The 23,977-nt window shown below is 38.8% G+C and overlaps 2 protein-coding genes across 3 annotated transcripts in view; one reads left to right on the plus strand and one right to left on the minus strand.

Annotated features, from left to right (window-relative positions):
• Positions 1-8,496, minus strand: part of myo15ab (myosin XVAb) — a 33,883-nt gene extending 25,387 nt beyond the window's left edge. The window contains 14 exon segments of the mRNA XM_056730067.1: positions 55-178; positions 272-330; positions 1,562-1,675; positions 3,160-3,321; positions 3,429-3,542; positions 3,636-3,699; positions 4,007-4,110; positions 4,186-4,191; positions 4,846-4,936; positions 5,038-5,112; positions 5,222-5,331; positions 5,587-5,650; positions 5,746-5,828; positions 6,271-8,496. Of these exon segments, the coding sequence (XP_056586045.1) occupies positions 55-178; positions 272-330; positions 1,562-1,675; positions 3,160-3,321; positions 3,429-3,542; positions 3,636-3,699; positions 4,007-4,110; positions 4,186-4,191; positions 4,846-4,936; positions 5,038-5,112; positions 5,222-5,331; positions 5,587-5,650; positions 5,746-5,828; positions 6,271-8,496 (3,396 nt within the window).
• Positions 8,497-16,775: 8,279 nt separating this feature from the next.
• On the plus strand, positions 16,776-23,096 carry syngr3b (synaptogyrin 3b). Of its 2 annotated transcripts, none has more exons than XM_056730322.1 (4): positions 16,776-17,000; positions 19,785-20,019; positions 20,983-21,128; positions 21,209-21,662. In XM_056730322.1, the coding sequence occupies exons 1-4, from the start codon at positions 16,899-16,901 to the stop codon at positions 21,311-21,313; spliced, it is 588 nt and encodes a 195-aa protein (XP_056586300.1). In that variant the 5' UTR covers positions 16,776-16,898; the 3' UTR covers positions 21,314-21,662. The 2 variants fall into 2 exon arrangements, with proteins under 2 accessions (XP_056586300.1, XP_056586291.1); XM_056730313.1 differs by lacking the exon at positions 21,209-21,662 and adding an exon at positions 21,674-23,096 and having other exon boundaries at positions 16,784-17,000.
• The last annotated feature ends 881 nt before the right edge of the window (positions 23,097-23,977 follow it).

The raw sequence follows: 23,977 nt of genomic DNA on the forward strand, positions 1-23,977 counted from the left end.
GTACATCTTTCCCCTTTAAGATGACAAATGTATTCAAAAGCTAATATACTGTACCTCAAACCCGTATATGTCCAGCAAAGATATGGACAGTGCTTCATTTCTTGGGTAAACCCGTCCGTTGATACGTTCCGTCAGCCAATGAAAAAGCAAGGAATAAAGGATCTTGGCAACTGCATCTCTGTGTTTAGAGAAGCGAAAAACACAATAAAAGATCAATTTTAAAGAGGAAACCCTTTGCTGAAGGACGATTCCTATTGTGAGTAATGTGTACCTGGCATCCACAGCACTTTCTACTGTGAGCGGTGTATATATCTTCTCTCTCATTGCCTCCTGTAACGAAAAGAAACAAAAATGCTTCTCAAATACTGTTGGTTTAAACGAATTCCATTTGGTAAAATATGAAGATATGGGTCACATCCAATCCTAAAGACAATCTCACGACAAAGAACCAGAAGCGTTCACCGACATCTTGAACTTTTAAACAGTTGACATAAGAACCAGCGAATATCTTTTCATTTTATTATTTGGTTAAGATGATCATGACTCATCTTCACTCAGAAGTAGGCCAGGATAAAACATCATCATCTCACACACAGACACATTGCATCATTTGCTGGCTCACAGGCAGCGTGTGCACCTGATACACTGTTATGTGATCCACGTAAGCACTGGTGTAAACACAAACCTGTGCTCGCCGGATGACACAGCTTTACTTATTAAATAAGCAAGATGCTGAACATGACACAAACACACATAAGCTCGGTATACACGTAACCCCTCTCTTTCTATTCCTTTTTTTATCCCTTTCAGGAAAACTTACATGATCTAAAAATGCTTTTTTTTTAAAGAATCGAGATTTTGCATGATGAAAATCAAGTTGTTGTATTAATTGCGACGATACCGGCTTGACAATTACATGCAACGTGTCATTACCATAACAAGATTATAAACTTTTCTTTTGGGTACATAAGTATCTTGAAAATTCTTAATGGTTTGTATTTTATGCACTGTAGGAGAAAAAATATATTCTTAGTTAATTTACAAGCATAATTTCCTTTTCAATCAACTCTTTTTGAAAAGCAAAATAAATGTTTTTATTTATTTTGTAAAGACAAATGTATAAATAAATTTACTGTACATAAAACGTATTTTTTTATCATACTTTTTGTTTGATCAGATTTTGGTTTGAAACTGAAGAGGTTTCGAAACCAGGAGCTGTCATCTCTGTCCTCGCTAACCTTTGATGTTCTGTGTGTGACGTAATGTCAAAGTATCCCGGCAGTGAGTAAGCAATTAGGTGTTAAGATTACTTAAGACCTGAGCAAATCCTGATTGAATTACGGCGGTTTCCATAGAGCTGAACTAACTTAAATTAGGTTACTGGAACTCGTTACCATGAACCTTATTACATGTCCTTACAAAGTCAACTTATCTCTTGGTTTTCCTGACCCGAATGTGTAATACTACATGATGCTGGAGCAAATTGCTCGTGTCCAGCTCCCCATCTCTTCTTGTCAACAACATGATCTTTTTTTTTTTAATGGTGAATGTGTTTATCTACCGTCACTTTGAAGGTGATGGCTTTCTGTAGACCCTCTGGAGAAATCTGCAGCAGATCGGCCACTGCGCGAATCTCCTGAGTGCTGACAACACCAGCCGTCTCCTGTACTTCTGACTGAAAGAGAGAGAATAGAAAACATCTTATGGCAATTCCAGGGTTGTTTGTGTGACATTTTTATTCAAAACTCTCAGGGAATTTAATTATCAACAATATATGGAACCACCTTTTTATATTTCTAAAACCCTCTTGATAGAGCCAAGACATCAGAAAAATATTAGTCAATGCACGTTTTCTATTTAAAGGAGTAGTTCACCCAAAAATGACACGTCATCATTTAGTCACCCTCAAGTTGTTTCAAACCTGTATGAATTACTTATAGATATTTGGAAGAATGCAATTTTCAGTTCTGGGACATCATTGACTACCATAGTAGGACAAATTTAAATGGTAACCAAAGGTGACCCAGAAGTAATCGCTTTCCTAAATTCTTCAAATATCTAATTTTCGACAGAACAGAAGAAAAAACTAAATAATATTTTCTACAATGGCAGTGAATGATGTGAAAATTGCTAACATTCTTCCAATGTACCTGCGTTATGGAAGTGACGACATACTTTCAGTGAATAAAAAAATTCACAAACCAGAAGCGAGAATACCCAACAAATGGAAAACGGATGGATCTTTACAGGACATAAAATTATAGTTATAATATAATATAATTTGATGTGCCCATTTATGAAGAATATGGACCGTTATAGATGTATATACTGTTATGGATGCAACAATTGTGAAAGTGTCCAATACCTGACTGGAAATTCATGATTTAAAAAACAAAATGCTTTAAAAACGTTAAAAGAGACCTCACATGGGTATTTTGATCACCAAGTATTGACAACTGTGTTATAAGTATGGTGAAAACTTTTGGTAGAACTTTTTATAATGGTAAGGAGGACTTTTGCATAGAATTTGTCATTATAATTGTGCAAATACTGTATTGTGTGATGATTTGCATTTTTTAACTACAAAAAAATAAATGTTGAAGCTACATATTTTATGTTTTAATGTGCCTGCAGTTTTTTCAAGAAAGTCCTGAGCGCTTTTTTAAATACCAGCGTGTCTTTTTCTGCAGCTCAGAGCATCTTGTGAAGTAAATAATTAAACTTTCTGAAAAAAGTCACCCTTTCACAGCTAACCAATGACGAGCGAGAGAGAGTCCTTTCATAACAATATGCGAGGAAGGCGATCGGTCAAGCAGGATCAAGCAAGAAAAAATAAAATGTCGGCCGAAACGCTGGTTGGAGCATAGTTTTGCATAAATGTTCATAACATTTTCACCTTCAATAACTTTTGATTACATTTCTAGCGAGAATTTAGTATTATAGCTGTTAAATATGCGATTGGTTGTTGCAAAGACGCTCTTTGTTTATAATTAAAATAGACTTTCTATACGTTGCCTATGAAGCTGAGCTGCCTTCGTGCACAAACGCTCCCTTCGAAGTCATTTACCAGCTGCTATTTGTAACCACAACACTGCAAGCTTTTTTCCCAAACGTGAACACAGCCTTAAATATGTGTTTATGTGTGCGTGCTTGTAATACCTCAACTCTATAGAAAAATACATTTCCCAGGTGCAGAATGGATGACAGCACTCTGAAAATGCTGCCCTGGTCCTCAAGACTAAAGTTGAGAATGTCCATGGCACTCTGTAACCTCCTAAAGTCATCTCCATCGTCTTTTCCAATGATCACACAGTTACCACCCTACAAATGTCATGACATGACGATAATTTAGTTTAGACATGATGCCCCAAATATGGATGTTTGTTTATTTGTAGCGTGTTTGCGTGTCTTGTGCTGTATGTTCTTACCTGATTCAGGTAAAAGTACGTTTCAGCTTCCTGTAAGTAGAAGGCTCGCTTCAAGTGCGTAGGAAGTCCAGCCAGCATCTCATAAAAGATGTGGTAGTTTCTCTCATCTTTGGCCTACACACACAAAGTCCATGAGGTCCCAAACGTCAGTTGTCAGAACACGCTTCATTACACTTTCATAAGTTAAGAGGACAAGAAAACACAGACCTGAAAAACGATCCTGGACTTCTCTAGTAGATACTGTGAGGTTATGGCACCACTGATTATCCCTCTGACAAACAACAAACAACACATGCAGGTCAGTTGTGTGCATGAACTTTCTTTCAGCCCAATCCTTCTTCTCAATTCTCTTTCCGTCTCTTGCTTTCCCTGACCTTGAGGTTAAACAACAACCTTTTCTGCTCTGTTTTCACACAGGGTCAGGAGGTACAGATCTAGTTTCCTCACTGTGCGTCCTCTCAAAAAACAACTCTCCAACTTGGGAGACATTTCAGAGGCATATTAACAGTATAACCTGTGATGTATTTGAACAGAAGAGATGTCGGATTTCTGCATGTTCAATGAAAACGAGTACTCACTCCTCCATAAAGATCTCCACAAATTTTCCAAAGCGGCTCGAGTTGTCGTTTCGAACCGTCTTTGCGTTCCCAAAGGATTCTAACAGAGGAGTTGCCTCCAGAATCTGAACAGTGAGAAATTAATTCTACTTCTGCATAAATTCACTAATCATTGCTATCAGTAAAGTGTTTATGCTTACCTCAATCTGTTCGGATGAGTCCATAAAAGAGAAAACAAAGAGAGAGGTTATACAGTACATTCATTGCCAAACACATTTTCTGTAGCATACAAAAAACATAGTCCTAACCATCAACATTGGTCTTAAATTAAGAGAAAAATGAAAGGCTGATACTGTAAAATAACAGAAATGCTGTTTTGAGACCAACAAGAATGTTAATCTGGGAAAATGCGCTTTTTGGTCCAGTCCATAACTACGATTCAGTGGGAAATTATGAGAAGAATATTGAAAAAAATACTATATGAATAGGACTAAATCCTAATCCTAACTCTAAACGTATCGCTATCTATAAATTCTGTTAGGTATATAAACAGATGTAGCGATGTGTTGTGGCATGTCCAACTTTAAGAATTTTCTTAATTTTATGTTAAAATGTGAGTGAAATAAGTAAAATAAGTGTCTTATTTTTTCCTGACAGACCTATTCAATTAAAACAAAAGCTTTAATTGTTAATGTTTAGGAAATAAATCTGTTATTAAGATTTTAAGATTCAAAATATGAACAAAATATGAACCCAGTGTATTTGATCAAATCACGAGCTATCAAATGATGATACATTCTTTTGATAGAATTGAGTATGTAATAATATGTAATTTTTGAATTCAATTGCTTTGCACATACCTGCTGTGTAATGTTCCTCGTATGGTGAATAGCCGTGAGGTACCTTAAAACCAGTTTGGTCGCCTCTGTCTTACCAGAACCACTTTCCCCACTACAACACAAATACTTCACTAACACAACAATATACAGTCCCACACTTACAAACATCACACATTCTATCATCTCTGAAGTCCAGGGACTCATTTTTATGACCTGATTATGATGCACTGGTTTTGTTTGAGGTCCATCATTGTCGTATAGGCGATGTTTGCGATGGCAAATAAATGACTGAAAAGCAATATTCATATACAGAAGCATGTTAAAAGGACAACAAATCAATAATCAACAACCAAATTTACACCATTGGTAAATATTTATTATATGCTGTCAGACTCACGGTGGGTTGTCTCCTAAGCCATGACCTTCGTACTGAAGAACCACATCTGTGCCATAGATGTTAAACAGCTGGTATGGATTGATCGATACCAGAATACTGCCAATGTAAGTCTGTACAGTTGAGGAAATGCCATTATACACACAAGCTGGTTACGTTCCCTGCTGGTTGTTGCCACAACATTGAATAAGCGTTCTAAAATGACTTAGAATGTGTGTGAAAAACTCTTTTAAAATGTTTACCGGATGTTTGTACACAATACTTACATGACACTGCTTTACAGATGATATAAACAAAGTGTAAATTGTAAAAGCAAATGTCTTAGAAATGTATGTCAATCTTTACTGGTGTATGAAACCATGACTCACGTAGATAGAAACTTGGTCAAAGCGAATCTTCAGGTTTATCAACACTGCTGCCTCAGTCAGCTCTCTGACAACAATGGACAATAAATAGTAATTTAGTGCCTAATAATCAATTTTTATGTACAGTACACGTTACAGTTGATGTATTGTAGTTTGACTTACTCCATTTGTGTCATATCCTCAGCTCCATCACCTGCCCTTTTCTCCCTGTATCTCACAGTTGGCAAGCTCCTGATGGAATACATCTGTTTGAAAAATGACACTTAGGCTCATGAAGAACCTTCATGCAAATTCAGAACAATTGTGCAAAGAAATGGACAATTCACTGTAAATTTATTTAATTACATGGAAGTATTTGTTCTCCAGTACATTGGGTCAAATTGTCTTTCTCCTATCTCCTGATACTGCTATCACTGACCTGTATGGTAACCTGAGCGTAGTTATAATCTACCTTGTTAATCTCATCGGACAAATAATATAGTTGCAGACTGCAGCTATACCCTGATGAAGATAGGTGAGGTTGGCTGGGCCTTTTGTTGAGAATCAAGGCCTACATAGTGCGTTGCATCTGGCAAATGCATCAATTTCAACTCAACTGTGTCAATATTAGGCTTGGCAAATTCAACCTAGAGCTCAATTCTAAATCTAGAAGACCGATTGAAAAAGATTATTGTTTAGGTGGTTTACCTTGTCATACCACCGGCCTATTGGCTCCCCTTCCCGATCTGGTACCCACTGCAGGTCTGTCTCCCCTGGTCTATGACCAGTGGGTGGAGGGGTTAGAAATTCCATCATTTTCTCATCACGGTAAATTGACCATTTGATGAGGTTCTGCACTGTGTCCTGAGGCAAGACCTTTTCTGAAGCCCATACATCCTCTGCTGTTTGCCCTTCTCTGGCATTATGAGCCCAGTGCTCTTCGGGCCCACCCGGCCCTTTTCGCTGCGGTGACACCACAGTATAACGGCCATCTGGCCCAATAACCACCTGTCCAGATGATGTCATATGCGTGGAGATCGATGAAGGTAGCTGGTAAGAGGCTTTCCTTAAATTAGGATTTTTCAGAGCATCCGTTAAATACGGTGAAGTGGGGACATCAAACCCCTGAGTGAGGGCTGACCCATCAGGTAATCTGTATTTGGCTTGACGAAGATTTTGATTTAGAAGTGCCTGTGAGAGGTTCGGAGAAGTAATATGTCTTCTTGGATCCGCTGACAGATAGGATCCTTCTGGTAGCTGATAATTAGCCCTGCGAAGATTGTCATTCTGCAAAGCATTTGAAAGGTTCGGACTGCTTGGCTTGTACAGAGCTTGTGAAATGACTGATCCATCTGGAAGTCTATATGAGACATTTTTCAAATTGTCATTATTAAGAGCAGAGAGCAGAGTAGGGTTTGAAGGTTTATAATTTGCATCAGCACTTATTATGGAACCATCAGGTAATCTGTAGGTAGCACTTCGTATATTCTGGTTCTGCAGAGCCCTTGACAAATTAGGAGACTTAACATCTTGGTAACCTGGTCCATGTATAACTGATCCATCGGGTAAACGGTATCTGGCGCTTCTCATTTGCTGGTTCTGGAGTGCCCCTGCTAAATTTGGTGAGGTAGATTTGGACTGCCCATAGTCTGCAGTTATTAAAGTGCCATCTGGCAATCTGTAAGTTGCATTTCGAAGGTTGGGGTTTTGGAGTGCATTGGCCAGATTTGGTGATGTTGGTTCTATTGGCTGATCCGTCATTATTATTGTTCCATCTGGAAGTCTGTATGATGCCTTTCTAATGTTATCATTCTGAAGTGCACGTGATAGGTTTGGTGAGGTTTGGCGTTGTTGATTTGGTGCAGTGACAATGCTTCCATCTGGAAGCCTATAAGTTGCATTCCTAAGATTGGGATTCTGTAGGGCATTAGACAAATTTGGAGATGAAGGCTGCTGGAGATGAGAGTCTGGGTACATCAATGTTCCATCTGGAAGTCTATAGGTTGCATTCCTAAGATTTTGATTCTGTAAGGCATTAGACAAATTTGGAGATGAAGGCTGCTGGAGATGAGAGTCTGGGTACATTATTGTTCCATCTGGAAGTCTATAAGAGGCACGTCTTATGTTTTGGTTCTGCAAAGCATTTGAGAGGTTTGGAGAGAAAGACTGTTGCTGTCGTGGGTCCATGCCCATCATGGACCCAGAAGGGAGTCTATATGAAGCATTCCGAAGCTGTGAATTTCCAATAGCATTAGCAAGCACTGGGGAAGAGTTTGCATTTAGTACCTGATTACCATAAAGCACTGCCCCATCAGATAGCTGGTATGTGGCACCTTGAATTTGGGGGTTGTGTAATGCATATGACAGAACTGGAGACTTCCTTGGGTCTTGTCCATAGCCTGGGACAGGTGCATAAGGGGAGACCATTCCAGGGGCTTGATATGATGCATTACGAATATTCTGGTTCTGCAAAGCTGTTGAAAGAACTGGAGATCCTGTTGGACCATAGCCAGGGGGAACACTGGATCTCCTACGGCGTAAATGTGATCGGTAAGAAGCATTGCGGACATTTGGATTTTGAAGAGCACTGGAGAGAATCGGACCAGAAACTGGCTCTTCAATATAATCAGAGCCTGCCAGCACCTGAGTGTATGGGGAATGTGGTCTCTGAAGAGGTGATCTGTACGTTGCACCACGTAATTGTGGATTGTGAATAGCACTGGACAGCAAAGGTGAAGCTGACTGACCCGGAATTTGTTCAAATCCATCCATTTCATAAACATAGGGGGCAGAGAGGGATGGCTGTTCAGGGATTTCACCAAATTGTGCCACTTCTGGACCATAAGGTGAGCCTGGCCTTTGCAACGGGGATACATAAGAAGCACCTCGAAGCTGAGGATTTTGTAGGGCATTTGACAAACGTGGGGATGCCATTTCAGGATTATATGTTAATGGTTCTGGTTGCAGCTGGGAGACATCGATTGAATTGGGGCTTTGCATGTGTTGTTGAAAGGGTGAAGCATATGAGGCATTACGAACACTTTGGATTTGGAGAGCATTTGAAAGCATTGGTGACTGAGGGACACCACTAACCTGATCAAATTCAACAGGAATTTGCTCTCTGCCTATAGGTAAATGTTTTGAATATGAAGCATCATATATCTGCGGGTTTTGCAATGGACCAGTAAGAGTAGAGGTGGATGGGGCCCTAGGGGAAAGGGGGCGCACTGGTAATGGGGAGCCATGTCTAATAGATAGATGAGGAGATGCTGGTCTGGAAATATGTCTAATAGATGGATGAGGAGATGCTGGTCTGGAAATATGTCTAATGGAAGGCTGAGGTGATGGAGGGGGCATGTATTTTTGAGAAGGCTGAGGTGAAGGGGGCATCATGCCAGGTGCATGCCTCAGTGACTGTCTGGCCATAAGTGGACGGCCTCGGCCGATGGGTCTCTGCGGGTTTCTCATTGCACCAGGGGTTCCTGGAGGATTAAAATGTCTTTGTTCCCTAATGTCCATTCCAATATGTTGACCTGAAAGTTGTGGGGATGCTGTGAAGTCCTGTGCCATCATAGACCTGTTACTACGTATGGACGTTTTAAATGGACGCACATTTTGTGTTGGAGTTCCTGAATGACCCCCTCTGCCACGATAGGGTTTCACAGCTCCCATGGGGATGTTAGGACGCCCCCTTCCACGCAGTCGACCTCCGGGGGACCCAAAAGGTGGGGGATCCTTAATGAGACGTGTTGACCTGCGAGAGAGGGAGGGAGAAGGGGATCGGCGTTCCACTGGTGGCTGCTGGAACCCTGGGTCCATAGTAAAACTTCTCCGGGAGGGCGTAGGTGATGCTCTCTGAGCCATTAAAGGGGACTGTGGTCTCTGCCGATCCCTCTTCTGAATATTAGCCATTGGCTGCATACCCATCTGAGGGGAAGATGGAGGACTTATGCGCCTAGATGGAGAAGCTTGAATCCTCTTAGCACCAATTGGACGACGAACTTGTGATGGTGAGGAGGGTGGACTAGGTCTTCTAATCGAGGCACGAGGGGACTGTGGTGGGCTTCTTCTTCTAAAAGATGCCCGTGGTGAAGCTGGTGGACTGGCTTGGAGAGATGGAGCGCGTGAAGACATACGGCCAGGCAAAGGCTGGGGGGATGGTGGAGCTTCTCTAAAGGACGCTTGTGGTTGAAACCGTCTGGGGACTGTTGGAGAAGCAGGCGGAGGCTCTCTGAATGACGCCTGAGGCTGAAAACGTCTAGAAAGTGCTGGAGAAACAGATGGACTCATTCTGTGGCCAAGAGGAGATGGAATGTGCTGAACATGATTTATTGAAGGGGACATCCCTCTGGTTAGTCTGGGGGATAACGGGTATTCCATGCCACCAATGCCACGCACAGAGGGCTGTGGAGATGGGGTTCTTCTCAAAGGAAGTGGACCAGCAGGACGCATTGAGAGCTGAGGAGAGGAATGAGGGCTTGGTCTACGTACAGGCACAGGGGAACGTCTAACGTCCATTACTGGTTCTCCAAAATTTGCCATGGGTGTCATGTAAGCCATGGGTGACATGGGAGACATAGGAGCAATGTGTGACATGGGAGCCATGGGAGCCATGGGTGACATGGGAGCCATGGATGACATGGGTGACATGGGAGCCATGGGTGACATGTGAGCCATGGGTGACATGGGGGCCATAGGCCTATGCAGAGGGGAACCCATCCCTGCTACAGACCTTCTGCTTTGTGTAGGGGATGGTGGAAATCCACCAGGTTGAGCCATATGACGCATATTTTGGCCTACAAATCCCTGGGGATTATTTGCTTGCTGAATAAGCATTGCTGTTGGTGTGGGCATTGGAGGCCTTGTGGGATGAAACATTTCTTGTGGTGTAACTGCCTGTGCAAAATCATCATCCATGTAGGTTCCAGGAAGGTATGGATGGTTTTCATACTGTATGTCAGACATTTCATCAAAATCATATTGTGAAGGCAATGGAGGAAGCTCAACATCAATCCTTTCTTTACCAAAAAGCTTAACCTGGGGTCTTGGGACTCTGAACTCCATTTCTCCATTAAATGGCATATTCTCCACAGAGAAGTCGGCATACTTATCCCCATACATTCCTTCTTCGCCTTCCATTATATTTTGCATTGGATAACCATATGGTTGATATAAATTGTAAGAAGACTGCAAATATGGATCAACGTCTGTTTCACTGTAATTTACTTGATAGTCCTGAAAATAAGGATCCTCATAATCCCCATATAAATCCATATATTGATCACCTGTTATCTCCATTTCTTGCCGTCCATATGGGTCAACATAGACACCTTGAACGTCTTCATAATATCCAAACTGAGGCTGGGAATACATATCCATTTCATTTCCATATAAATCATAGCCGTTTCCCATTGGATACTGACTGTCATCATAGTACTCCAAGCCATCATCAAAATAAGATTCAAAAGGATGCTGTTGACTGTAGTAGCCCATGTCCTCTGGGTAATGGCCCATCTGCTCCTGAGCAGCATACGGGTCACTGTAGTCCATACCATCATCATAATATTCACCTTCATCCTCCATGATCATGTGCGGGTCATAGTATCCATCCTCCATGTCGTAATAGCCTTGATCATGAGATGCTATGTCATAATAGTTATTTGGTTCTTCATATTGAGTGTATTGCTGCGGAAACGAAGACTGTCCATGCATGGAGGCATATTGTTCACCATATCTGCTTGAGGGTCTTTGGATTGACTGCCTGTGGAATGCACCCCCTCTGCTCTGGTTATCATAATCATATCCTCCAGTGTCATGTTCATATCCAAGATTGTGATACCCTTGAGGTGATCGCATGCTAGCTTGGCGACTGCCGGCATATTTTTTGTTGTTTGATCGACCCCAGCCATCATCCCTTCTATGTGCACTTTGATGGCCTTTAAGAGAGAGGAACCTCTTGGTAAGCCAGTTTGTTGCACCTGCAATCTTGCCCAACATTTGTCCCCTGTTTTTAAAACCAGCTCCTTCTTCATTCTTCTTCCCAAAAAGCCCTTTGAAAAATCCTGTTTTCTTCTCTGATGGATTAGAATTGCCACCTAATTTAATAAGCATATATGATGGCTTTGGTCCTGCTTCTCCATCTGCATTCTTTTTTTCATTTTCTTTTTTTTTCTTCTTGCTGTTTTTGAAACGCATCATGAACCTTGGGGCATTTCTCAGAAGAGATTTCCTCCTCTTCTTTCTAACTAAACGACTCTTTCTTTTGCCAAGGCCAAGGAACAATTTGGAGGTGCTCTTGAGTCTCTTCTTTGAGTTCTTCTTCCTCTTAAATCCAGAGAACCGCATGAAAAGTTTTGAAGTGTTTTTCAGACCTCTTTTCTTTTTCTCATCAGGTGGTGGTTCAGGTGGAGGCTCTTCCTTCTTTCTGGCCTTTTTCTTCTTTGGGTCGTCCTCAGTTTTAGACTTGGATTTGTCCTTTGATTTTTTCTTGGCTTTCTGGTCCTCTTCTTCGCTGTCCTCATACTCATCTTCTTCATCCTCGTCTTCCTCTTCGCTATCCTCATCAGAATAAGCCTGTCTAGATTTGGACTTTCCTTTCGCAGCTTTACCCTTAGGATCTTTTCCACCACCGCGCTTTCTTTTGCCTCCATCTGACTCTTCATCATCCTCCTCGCTTAAGTCTTCGTCAAACAATTCAGCATCTGAACCCTCCTCGGATTCAATAACTTCTTTCTTTCCCTTTCCTTTATCCTTTCCCTTCTTATCATCTTTTCCTTTACCCTTGGGCGGTTCCTCTTTTCCTTTCTTCTTGTCATCCTTTCCTCCTTTCTTATCTGCTTTTTTGTCATCTTTTCCACCCTTTTTATCATCTTTCCCTTTCTTTTCTTCCTCCTTTGGTTTGCTTTTTTCTGGCTCTGGTTTTCCTCCCTTTTTGGCGGCCGATTTTGAGTCACCTTTTTTGGCTGGCATTTTATCCTGCTAAAACCATGCTAGTCTACGGCGTCTCTGCCAAAACACAAAACAATCATTAATAAACAGGATCTCCATCCAAAGACAAAAAAAGTCACAAACTGCAAAGTATATGAACTTTAAACATTACTAAGGAACATAGATGTGTTGCATTTATTTTCACTGAACCAACATTATTTCATTGTCATGCACAGTTTCATATTTTTCCAAGTTCATCAACTACTGTGTAAAAAAAGCAAACGAAAATAAACGTTGCATCTTACCTTTTGGTGATGTCCCTTGTTGTTTTACAGTACTGTGATAGACGAATTCTTCAGCGCAGGTGAAAAAATCTCTGTACACATGATTCCATTCACCACGACACCAGATGAGGTCTATAAGCAGGACGCCTCTGGTAGATCTCAAATTAAGATCCTCTGTTAAGGTGCCTCTGTATGTCTCTATAACCATACACTCACCCATACACTCCTCTTCTATTCTTTTGTTTTTCATCAAGAGACTAATGCAAACTCCCTGTGATACTCAGCAAGTTATAGAGTAGGAGACAATTTCAGCACAGTCGCAGACTACGATATGCCCTCATGAGCGACTCAGACAAGAGCTGTATGTCTGTGTGAGTGAGTGAGAAGATGTGTGTCAGGGCTTTAGTTTGTTGCAGTGCTGTATAAGGAACCTTAATTTGTCAGCTCTACTTGCCTTAGTGTAACTTAAGCTTGGGTCTCATTCCAGCATTAATAATGTAAGCGTAGAGGCCCGTTACTACACAAGCTCGCACACACCATGACTCACACACCCAAATCTATGGTGGTGAATACAGGCACGCATACAAGTGTGTATATTCACACAGCAAAAAAAAAGTGCTCACGCTTACAAATAAGGAGTTTGTGTTAACCAGAATCAACTGTAAGAATGGTTTCTTTTATATTGTACACAACTCTTATACAAGATAAATATGTAAAAATGTATTGTGAAACACAAGCTCATTGTCATACTTGTAAGTGTGTATTATGACTGAGAAGTGATTTATTTTTTGGTTACAGAAAAATAAATCACTTGATGATTAGCCAACTTTTCCCCCCATTTTTACAATACAGTGCACAATGTAATTTTAATTTTAATCATTTGAAACATTTACATAATCCGTTTGTTAAGGATTACTGTTTCCGTGTTCAAGCCTCCACTCATGGCACTCATGGGTACCATTCAATCAGCAGCTATGAGTATTTTTATTCATATCACACATTTATGCGAAACTTACACTTCAGTCTCACAGAATATTTCAAATCAATATTCAACTGTATAAATGAACCGCTGTCTTCGTTCGGTTAGGGCGGTGTTTTTTGGATAGTTTTACAGCAAACCATCAATGTATATTAGCATCTGAAGGACCCTGAAACGGTATATGACGTTCTGTGTATGGTGGTGCGTATTGACTGTCCTGTTGAATGGTATATGGAAGAATGTTTTTCAGTTTTGGATCATTGAGGACCATAGTAGCAACAATTACGATGGTAGTCAAAGGTGTCCTAGAACTGTTCGCTTTCCTAAATTCTTAAAAATACCTAATTTTGTGGTCAACAGTTTTTTCTTACTATGGTAGGGAATGATGTCCCAGAACTGAAAATTGCTAACATTCTTTCAAATATCTTTCTTTGTGCTAAAATTAAGAATTTACGTTTTAAGTTGAACTATCCCTTTAACAAGCGGATACACAAAAAGTTGCACAGTGGCATACTATGATAGTACTGAAAAATGACCATACTCGTATACAACATTATATGGTATTTCAAAGAACTGAAGGTTGCATAAAAACATTCAGTTAAGTGCTGCAATGTAATAGCTATAATGGATTTATAGCTTACTAATGACCAGTAGTGTTTCAAACATGATCACTGACAGTCAACGTGTCACTAGAGCACTGGCACAGGAGTAATTACAAACATTGACGCAAGGCAGCCTGTAACCATAGAAGTGACCAGGCCAGAGCCAAGAACCTGTAACCTGGCATCTAAGGACTACTTAAAACCAGGACTCCACACTGACACACTCTAATTTCAGTGATTAAAAATGTAGTGGCTTCTTTCCCAATTGGACTAAGAGCAAAGGTGAATTATGATAATTGTCTTGAAAACCAGCAGGCAGTTCCATTGAGGGACCTCTGTGACCCATTTAGAGAGAGAGTGAGAGAGAAAGAAAAGCAAGGATGTTGTCATGTCAACTAAAAAACTGAATCACAACCTCAAAAAGTGACGTATACACAGGGAACAACAGGAGACACACTACTCTTATAGGTGAGGGATATTTTTAAAGCATGACACAAAGCCAAATGCCTAAAACGTCTTTACTCTCTCACTAAAACGCCTTATTGATTTTAGAAAACAGTAAAAAACGCAATATGATGTGGCTCATCCAATCACAATTTAGGTTTGGTCCTGTTTGTTTATCACGAGGAGCAACTTTAAGGCTAAATAAAAATATAAATAGGAAAACAAAATATGAAATAAGATGTTTAATAACTTGTTTCCCCAAGAAAGCTATAAGAATAAACAAATAAAGAGTGGGATAAGAGACCTCTCCAGATATCACATTGATCTCTACTAGATTTACTAGCCATGCCTCAAACTTGAATATATATACGTGCTTAGAATGGCCAAGATAACAAAGTATGCCATCAAATGTAAAGATTTTAACCAAAACTCTGACTCGAAAAATAATATTCCAAAAGCAACACCAACTTTTCCAACACTAATTCTCTAAGATCTTCTCCACATTACTTCTGTATAGAAAGGCTATATTCTTTCTGCATGCCAACAATTGTTTAATTTGTGTTTATTTTATGTGTCAAGGAAGATTTCATTAGTACATTAGAAGGTTGAGCTTTGCAATCTCCGAGCAATAAAATACTTCCTACAATTACAACCAATGGTCATTCTGAGAGTTAAATGTACGGGGTTTCTTTGTATTGGAGCAACTAAGACAATAACTCAATTGCTTTCAGTATGTCGCACTGCCACCATATGTCTTCATAAGATATGACAGGATAAAAAGGTATACAAAGAGGCTCAAATGCCCTCACAAACGTTTTGTTGATAAATTGTTTTTACCCATTTTGTTTAATATTTCATCAAGTAAGGAAAACAAGGCTTGGGTGACAGCATATATAATATTGTAGGATTAACATTACAGGCATTTGCAGCACGTTTAAATTGATGGTTCACACAATAATCACCCTGATGTCATTCAAAACCTGTTTATCATTGTGTTATATATGAAACACTAAAGAGGATGGTTTGAAAATTGTCTTCGTAGTTTTGCACCCTAACAATGGAAGTCAATGGGGGCCATTGTTTTACTCACACATTCTTCAAAATATCTTCTTTTATGTACATTTTCCTACGTAGTATTTTAAGCAGTTTCTTATCGCCTGGTTTTTTGTTAATGCTAAAAATCGTACTGTTTATTGTGACAAGAATATAATCCATTGACTATGGATTTCATGTAAACACCTAGCAGACTTTAAAACGCACAAAACAACAGAAAAAAGTTTTGTCACATATGTAAAAACTTGATTTTTTCCATCGAGGGTTAGGGTCCAATTTCATGTCATTTCTAGTTTACCTGCTTATTTGAGACACGTTTTTAGACGGAAGCAAACTGACGTTGCGTCATTTAAATATCCAACCCGATTGGTCAGTACACCATCAATGAGACTTTATAAATGCAAATTATTATAGTAAACTTAAATGTTTTAAAGAAACCCTTTGTAAAATGAAAAAAGTAAGAAAGGAATTAAAACTCTCAAAATATTGAATGTACTCCTCAAGGAAAAGTGATGTTTAATTGACTCTGTCAGGAACGCAACATCTGTTTAAAAGCAAAGCTGGTTTGGTTATAATCCTCGTTTCTTTCTTCTATTTTTTCTGTTTATTATTTTTCATTTTATTTATTTTTTCTTTGAGTTTAATGTTATACTGAAATGTCTCGATGTTAACAGAAGTTTACTATGAACATTTATATCGATGAACATGTATAGCAGTAAATTGTATTATTTTAACTAGTTCGTAATAAATAACGTATTAAGTGGCCTCATCTGATAGATAGCCACACCTTTTAAAGTAACCATAATTAAAAAAAAGAGATAATATTACAAACGGGTATTTATGTTTTAATTATTCCGTGAGAAAACCGCATCAAACCAACTTGTTTCTTGTAGCACGCGAGACGTCCCTGACATGCGCACGAGCTCAGCTGGTGGCGGTCAGCAACAGGCACGCGCTTGCTCGTGGGTGTGCGAGATAGACTCGTGACCGCGCTCGGCGTTCCTCTTCCGCAGCGCACAGCGGTGAGCGCGCTACACTGCTGAAAGGATGGATGGAGCGGGCTCGTTCGGAGCCGGGCGAGCCGGTTCGGCCTTCGACCCTGTCGCGTTCGTCAAACAGCCACAGACTGTCCTACGAGTGCTGGCATGGGTAAGATAAGCCTCCTTTCAATATTTATGATTGACACAAAGATGCGTTGCCAAATCATTTACTCCTTAATAACGGACGAACGACTATTTGTAACAATGTTGATGCATTAAATTTGATGAATTATTGGGTTATGTGATTATATAGTTTGCGTTATTATAGGTTGCGGTCTTCTGATACGTCAGATGTTGCTGTGGTAATGACGCACGCAATGCGTGTGCACGCAGCTTTCAAATTGCTTTCGTACCGTTTATTGCAGTACTACATGATTATTTATTTTCTTCCATACGTAAATATGACACTAGTTTATACGTGCAATTCGTAAATGTGACGTACCACCGTAAAATTTAAACACTGCATGAAGTCAGAATTGGTCTGTTCTTTCTTTCTTAACATCCTTTAAATTTTTCTTTGTGATGAACATGGTGTCAAAAAGCTGTTTGACACATGACAATAAGTGTGTTAAAGCATTAACTTCCCATATTTGTAAGGACATGGCCTTGCGATGATAATTCACAGTATCACAATGAGCCTTTTATATTAACTAAAATCAACGAATAGACTAAGATGCTCTTTAACTCCTCTTTTATGCTCTTCTCATCTGGATTCATTATTATTCTTACTTGTGAACACATAATGTGTACCATGCTTACTATACTATGCACAGATGCAAACACCCTTATGTGTATAGTGAGTTTCTTTGGATAAAAGTGTTTTCTAAATGAATATATGAATAAATGTGCAGTTAACACTACATGGGCTGTGGATGTGTGAGATCTCTCTGTGTTCAGAAAGGTAGTAAAGAATAATGGTGATGTTGGCCCAGTTATGGGTTGATAAGGTGAAGATAACACGTTTTTGTAGTGGAATAAATTGAGGAGATCACAGTTTGCATCTGAGCAAAGGCATATAAGCATATACGTCTCGATGATGAAATTTGGATGTCCTTAATTGTCTCTTAAATAATTGCGATTAATTGTCTGTTTAAAGGCTTGCAATTATAATGATCAATTACAATCAAGTTATACAATGAATAAATATATATATATATTGACATTAAGAAATGTGAAAATTCTATAAATAACTGTGACCTTAACAGGAAAAAAACTGAGATATGAGGATGATGTTGACTTGCTGTGTAGATGCACCAAATCTCGAATCACATTAATAAAACCCACAAATACAAAAAGTACGAATCTGATAAAACTGAAATGATGAAGAAATGTCATTTGAACGTAAACGTGAGTGCAGATCAAGGACGAGGGATGTCGATCACCCTTGTTTTCTAAGGATTTACAATCGTTGTGGTTGTCTGAATAATTGTGACGGCTGCAATGATTGTATAATACGTTTCTTCAGATAAAACGAGTCTAAAGTCAATCGTATATACAAATGTTATTTAAATAAGTTCGGCTTACAGTAATTTCTCCACTTTTGAAAGGAAATGAAACGTACATAAATGTCTCTAAAAACAGGAAGTTAACACATTGGTGACCACCATGTGTAGTGAGCTCATGCCACAGGTGTACACACTTCCACAAATGACAGTGTGATCTGTACAGTGTAACAGTACAGCAAGTGTTCAAAAGTCAAAACAATCTGCACAGTTTGCTGTATGCTATGTAAACAGAAGCCAAGCGTCATTATTACGTAATTTATAGAAGAATTATGAAATCAACAGAAATAAGTGATTTAATGTATAAAATAAATGTATACAAATTAAGACACACACTTTGTCTTGTACTTTAACAGATTTTAGTTTTGACATTTTGCTTTTTCGTGTGTGTTGCATCTTGTAGATTGAGAATGTCTGTATTATTTAAGTTTTAATCGTTTTATTATGTTTGGTGCGTTTTTTATTTACAAATATTTATTCTGTGGACATTTAATCTTTTTAATGCAACATTAGATTCTCTAAAGAGGCTTGTTTAAAGTGATAGTTCTCCCAAAAATTAAGTTCTGTGATCATTTACCCTCTTTTCATTTCAAATCTTTATGGCTTTCTTTCTTCCGCAGAACACAAAAGAAGAATTTTTGTTTACTGGACCCCTTTCACTTGCATTGCTTTTGCATACAATAGAAGTGAATGGGGTCCAGTGTTCTTCGGTTACCAACTCTCTTTAAATGTAAATGATGACAGAATTTTCATTATTGGAGTTTAACAATCAATGGTTCCTCCTTTATTAGGATGCTTTATCCAGTGATGTGCTGTATGCGTCAGTACACAGGATTGCATTGCCAGAAATAGCTCATGATACCTACAGTAAGCAGTGCTACTGATTTCCCCTCACTGTTAGTCAAACACACGCAGACTGACAGACTGCGGTGGCCTTTGGGTGGGTGTGGTGTGTGTACTGTTGCATTAGTGTGAATTAACCACATTTTCTCTCTCAGGTGTAAATGAAATTGCTTTCAAGCATATGCTGTTAGGAAATACATGGCAGAGCATCAATAAAGAATTATGATGCATTTACAGTACAGTAGCATATGAGGCAAGAAAAGTTTCTAAGAGACTGTTCATAATGAAAGCATTTCATTTATTTAACATTAAAGGGGTCATATGGTGCGAATAATTGTTTTTCTGTTTCTTTGGTGTGTTATAAGTTGCCCATGCATGTATTAGACACGTAAAATTGCAAAACTTAAAGAACAAAATATCACCCCTTTCAGGATGGCAAAACCATGCTACCTTAAAATACTATCATAGTACAGTGGTAGTTTTCTGGACTTTTTGTTAATAGTAGAACTGTTTGTAACTCACGTCTTTTCTTTCTGTCTTCTCTCCAGATCTTCTCCATGGTGGTCTTTGCATCTATAATAAACGAAGGCTATGCGAATATGGGCAGCGAGCGACTGTACTGTGTCTTTAACAGGAATTCAGATGCATGTAACTATGGCATCACAATAGGAATCATCGCTTTCTTAGCCAGCATCTTTTTCCTGGCCTTGGACGTCTACTTCCCCCAGATCAGCAGTGTTAAAGACAGAAAGAGAGTTGTGCTGTTGGAGATCGTCTTTTCAGGTGATTCATAGTTCATTTTGACACAGATGGCTGGTGATTTTGATTACTTGTTGAAACATTACACTTCTACGGTCATTTGAGTTAAGGTCAAGTAGTTCATAGCAGGGTTTTATGGGAGTCGTGCATTCGTCTCTCAAAGTTTGGCATCCATAGCCTACTTTCTTTATAGGCGCTTCTCATTTAGAGCAATTTATTTATTTTATAGGTCATTAAATAAATTGTAAAATAATAAATAATCATATAAATAATAATTGTTGATTATATTATGTTGATAATAATTATGATTTATTTCAATTTACTTTTTACTGTTAACCAATAACCGTATGTTGGTATATGACTCATATTGGAAGAGAGCGGTTTTGCATTTTTGTGGTTACTTTGAAGATATCGTCACAAAAGTGTGAGAAATATACCGGGAGTGTGAATGTGCAACAGTAAACGTAATATGTGTTACTTTCAAACATGAAAAGACTTTGTGGACGTAAAAGTGTTCGCTGCTGTCCTTCTGAAACCTCGTATCTCCTTATTACGTGTTTTTTTTGACAATCGTCATAATTATTAGTCACCCCATGTTTGTCACTGGGTTTTGCAAATATCTTACCAATAAAAAGTATGAAAAAGTGCCAATCAATTAAATCTTTTATTAAAAATGACATTGTTTTTTTCATTCCCTAAAAAAACGTAAACTAAGTCAACTTTTTAATACAGCGCTTTTTACATTTTTTTATTGTTATTAAGCAGCTGTTCATGAAACATATTAACTATAAGCAAAACATTAAAGTTATACAATTGAAAACAAAACAAAAAGTGAACACCGAGAAAAACAGACACGCACACAGGGTCATACACATCCACGTGCATAAAACACAACTCCAGCAGAATATAGAACGTATGCAGCAAAACTGTCCAAAATGCAAATTGGTTATAGTTGTTATAGGCTCTTACCTCTGTCTGTTATCACAGGATTCTGGACGTTCCTGTGGTTCGTAGGTTTCTGCTTCCTGGCCAATCAGTGGAGCCATACGTCCCCTAAGGAGTTGCCCCTGGAGCAGGCGTCCGACGCAGCCCGAGCAGCTATTGCCTTCTCTTTCTTCTCCATCCTTACCTGGGTATGACATCACACCGTACACACATTCACACTCATCATCGCGTTCACATTTGACCACTGATGTTGGTATTTGTGTTTTAGGCTTACCTGTGTCTACTAGCAGTGCACAGGTTTAAGAACATCTCCTTTGTGGAGGATAAACAGGCACTTTTGTCCAAACAGCTTAACAGCCTTTCAGTAGTATAGATCTCCTATACTACTTCCGAGTGAACACTAAACTGCGCTGGTGTGTTTTGACAGTAGAGTGCACTCAGATTAGGATAGTGAATACAGTTTGTGCATGCTGTAGTGCACGTCACACTCAGAAAACTCTAATTCCATATCTCAGTACATTGTTTGTGAAGACCGTCAATTCACTTGAAGTAAATGACGAACATTAAAATAAACTAGTTTTTATTATAGAGCCAGAAAACATTTTTCTTTTTTGACTATATTTAAGACATTCAAATCATTAACTCAAGCATTCAAACTAACTCTTGCTACTTTAACTTTATCTTTCCTCACATGTTAACCTCACTAACACGTAATCCTGGTTGTCCTAACAAGGCGGCCCTCACGGCCTGTGCCGTGCAGCGGTTCCTCCTGGGTACGGACATGAGCCTGTTTACCGGCGAGCATGTGGCCAGTCAGGCCCCAAAGCAGCCGTACCCCTCCAATGACGTCATGGGCCAAACCACTATCCCCGTCGACGCCTACCAGAGTCCACCCCTCATCGAAACCGCAGACACCCGCCCCCCTGGCTACAAGATCCCGCCAGCATTTTAATCTGCAGCCAATCCGAAGGACAGATTATAGACTGCCGTATATGTTAGCTAAATGTATCGCGATGTACCGCATTTTAGCAACGGGGTGGAGAGGAGATGCTGTTCACCTCTGTAGTGAGTACTATCATACAGAATTAAATGAATTCATGTAGTGTCACCTTTACTCTAACAAATGTGGGTGTTTGGGGATATTTATTGATTATTACGACCCAAAGGTTTAACATTGACATATTAAATAATTGCAAACATCAATATGTTCTGTTTATTCAGTAATACATATGTAGTCCGATTTATTTGAAAGAAATGCCCATTTTAATGGCTAATACAAAAGGGATTTGGGAAATTATACTGACATCTATTGGCTTGGATGAAGCATTACGCAAAATTGTAGAGATTGGAATACTCCATTGACTGCTGTAGGTTTCACTTATGGTTAACGTTTTTCGCATTGGAGTGTATCGTTAATAAAATGTATCGTTTTTAACATATTTATTATATAATTTATATTTATTTCATAAAAATGCATAAGACAATATCATATTGTAGTGATATACATTTTTAAATGTGTAGCATCACTTAGTGCACTCAAAGTTTAATAAAACCAATTGTATTATTATTACAAAAGTGCTTATAGTTTCAATTAGCTATTATTTTCGTGTTGTTAAATGAGTACCATAGATTATAGCTTTATGCCATAGCTAACAAACAATCTGTAGCATCACACAAAGATCACTTATTGTTTTAAGTGCCGTACACGTCTTTTGTGTCAAAGTCTGTTGCTGTTGAAAGAAATGCCACTTATTTAAGTTTCAGGTAAACAATGTTATGTCACTTTAACAGGAGCAAGAGAGACTGTGAGAAAATGAGTGCGTCTCAGTTGTGTCTCAGTCTGCGTTTGTGGAGACAGAAAACATTCCGGATGAGATAACTGAGATTATTGCAACAGATTGTTTACTTTAACAAACATACTTGTGTATATGTGTGTGTGTGTGTGGGTGGGGCGTGTGTGCTTGATCTAAATATGTCTAACTGCATGATATGGTACAAAGACACTGAAATTTCCAATGAAGTATAGAGGCGATTGTTATATTTTGTTAATGGAGGATGTTAAAAGGGTTATCAAAGTGTTTGGAATGACATGAATAAATAAATATGAACCGGATTAGTTATAATTTTTGTTTTAAAATAAATGTTTTTAAGGGTCACATGTTGAGACATTTTCCTAAATCTATTGAAATAAATGTGCCTTTTATAGTTATTTATGTCAGACAAGACAGGTACTGTAAGTGTTGTTAGATTGTTTAACATGCAGAGGGCAGTAATGTAGAAGTCATTGAAGCACTGCATTATAAAAAAAGCCTGATTTATTTTACGGATGGAGAGGGAGGCATAATTATGACATTTGCTTGACCTTGGCTAACATTATACGTAGATATAAAAAAAGAGATTCCCTCAAAATAGAAATTCTTTCATCATGTATTCACCCTCCTGTAACTCTATGACTTACTTTCTTCTGCAGGACACAAAAGATATTTTAAAGAACGTTGGCAAACAACATTGGCCCGTAATAACTTCCACTGTATAGACACAAAACCATTGAGACATTTCTCAAAATATCTTCTTTTGTGTTAAGCATAGGAAAATTCGCATACAGGGTTTGAATGACATGATGGTGAATAAATGACACACTGTAAAAACGTAAAATGGAATTGTACAAACTCATTGCATTGATTCAATTCAGTAAGCTTAACTAAGTTGCATTAACACATTCTAAGTTTAACTCACTAAAATAAGTATTTCTTACTTTTCTGACTCAAATTTACTTAAACGAATTCAGTTTAAATTACTAAATTGCACCTGTAATTTTATGTTAACTAAACTCGATTTTTATTAATCTTATTGGTACTTTTTGTTGTCATATATGAATTAACTATAGACTCAATGCATGTAAGTTCAAACACAACGCGCATTTCAATGAGCTTGTCTATATTTGGTGGTTGGTTCTTGTCACGTGACCTGCTGTGCCCGTGTGCCCTTCTGAAAAGTTGAGATTTTTCATCTCGATGCGGCAGCGACGCTCATGAAA

The sequence above is a fragment of the Triplophysa dalaica genome, chromosome 2, assembly GCF_015846415.1.
Source record: "Triplophysa dalaica isolate WHDGS20190420 chromosome 2, ASM1584641v1, whole genome shotgun sequence".
Classification (NCBI taxonomy): Eukaryota; Metazoa; Chordata; class Actinopteri; order Cypriniformes; family Nemacheilidae; genus Triplophysa; species Triplophysa dalaica.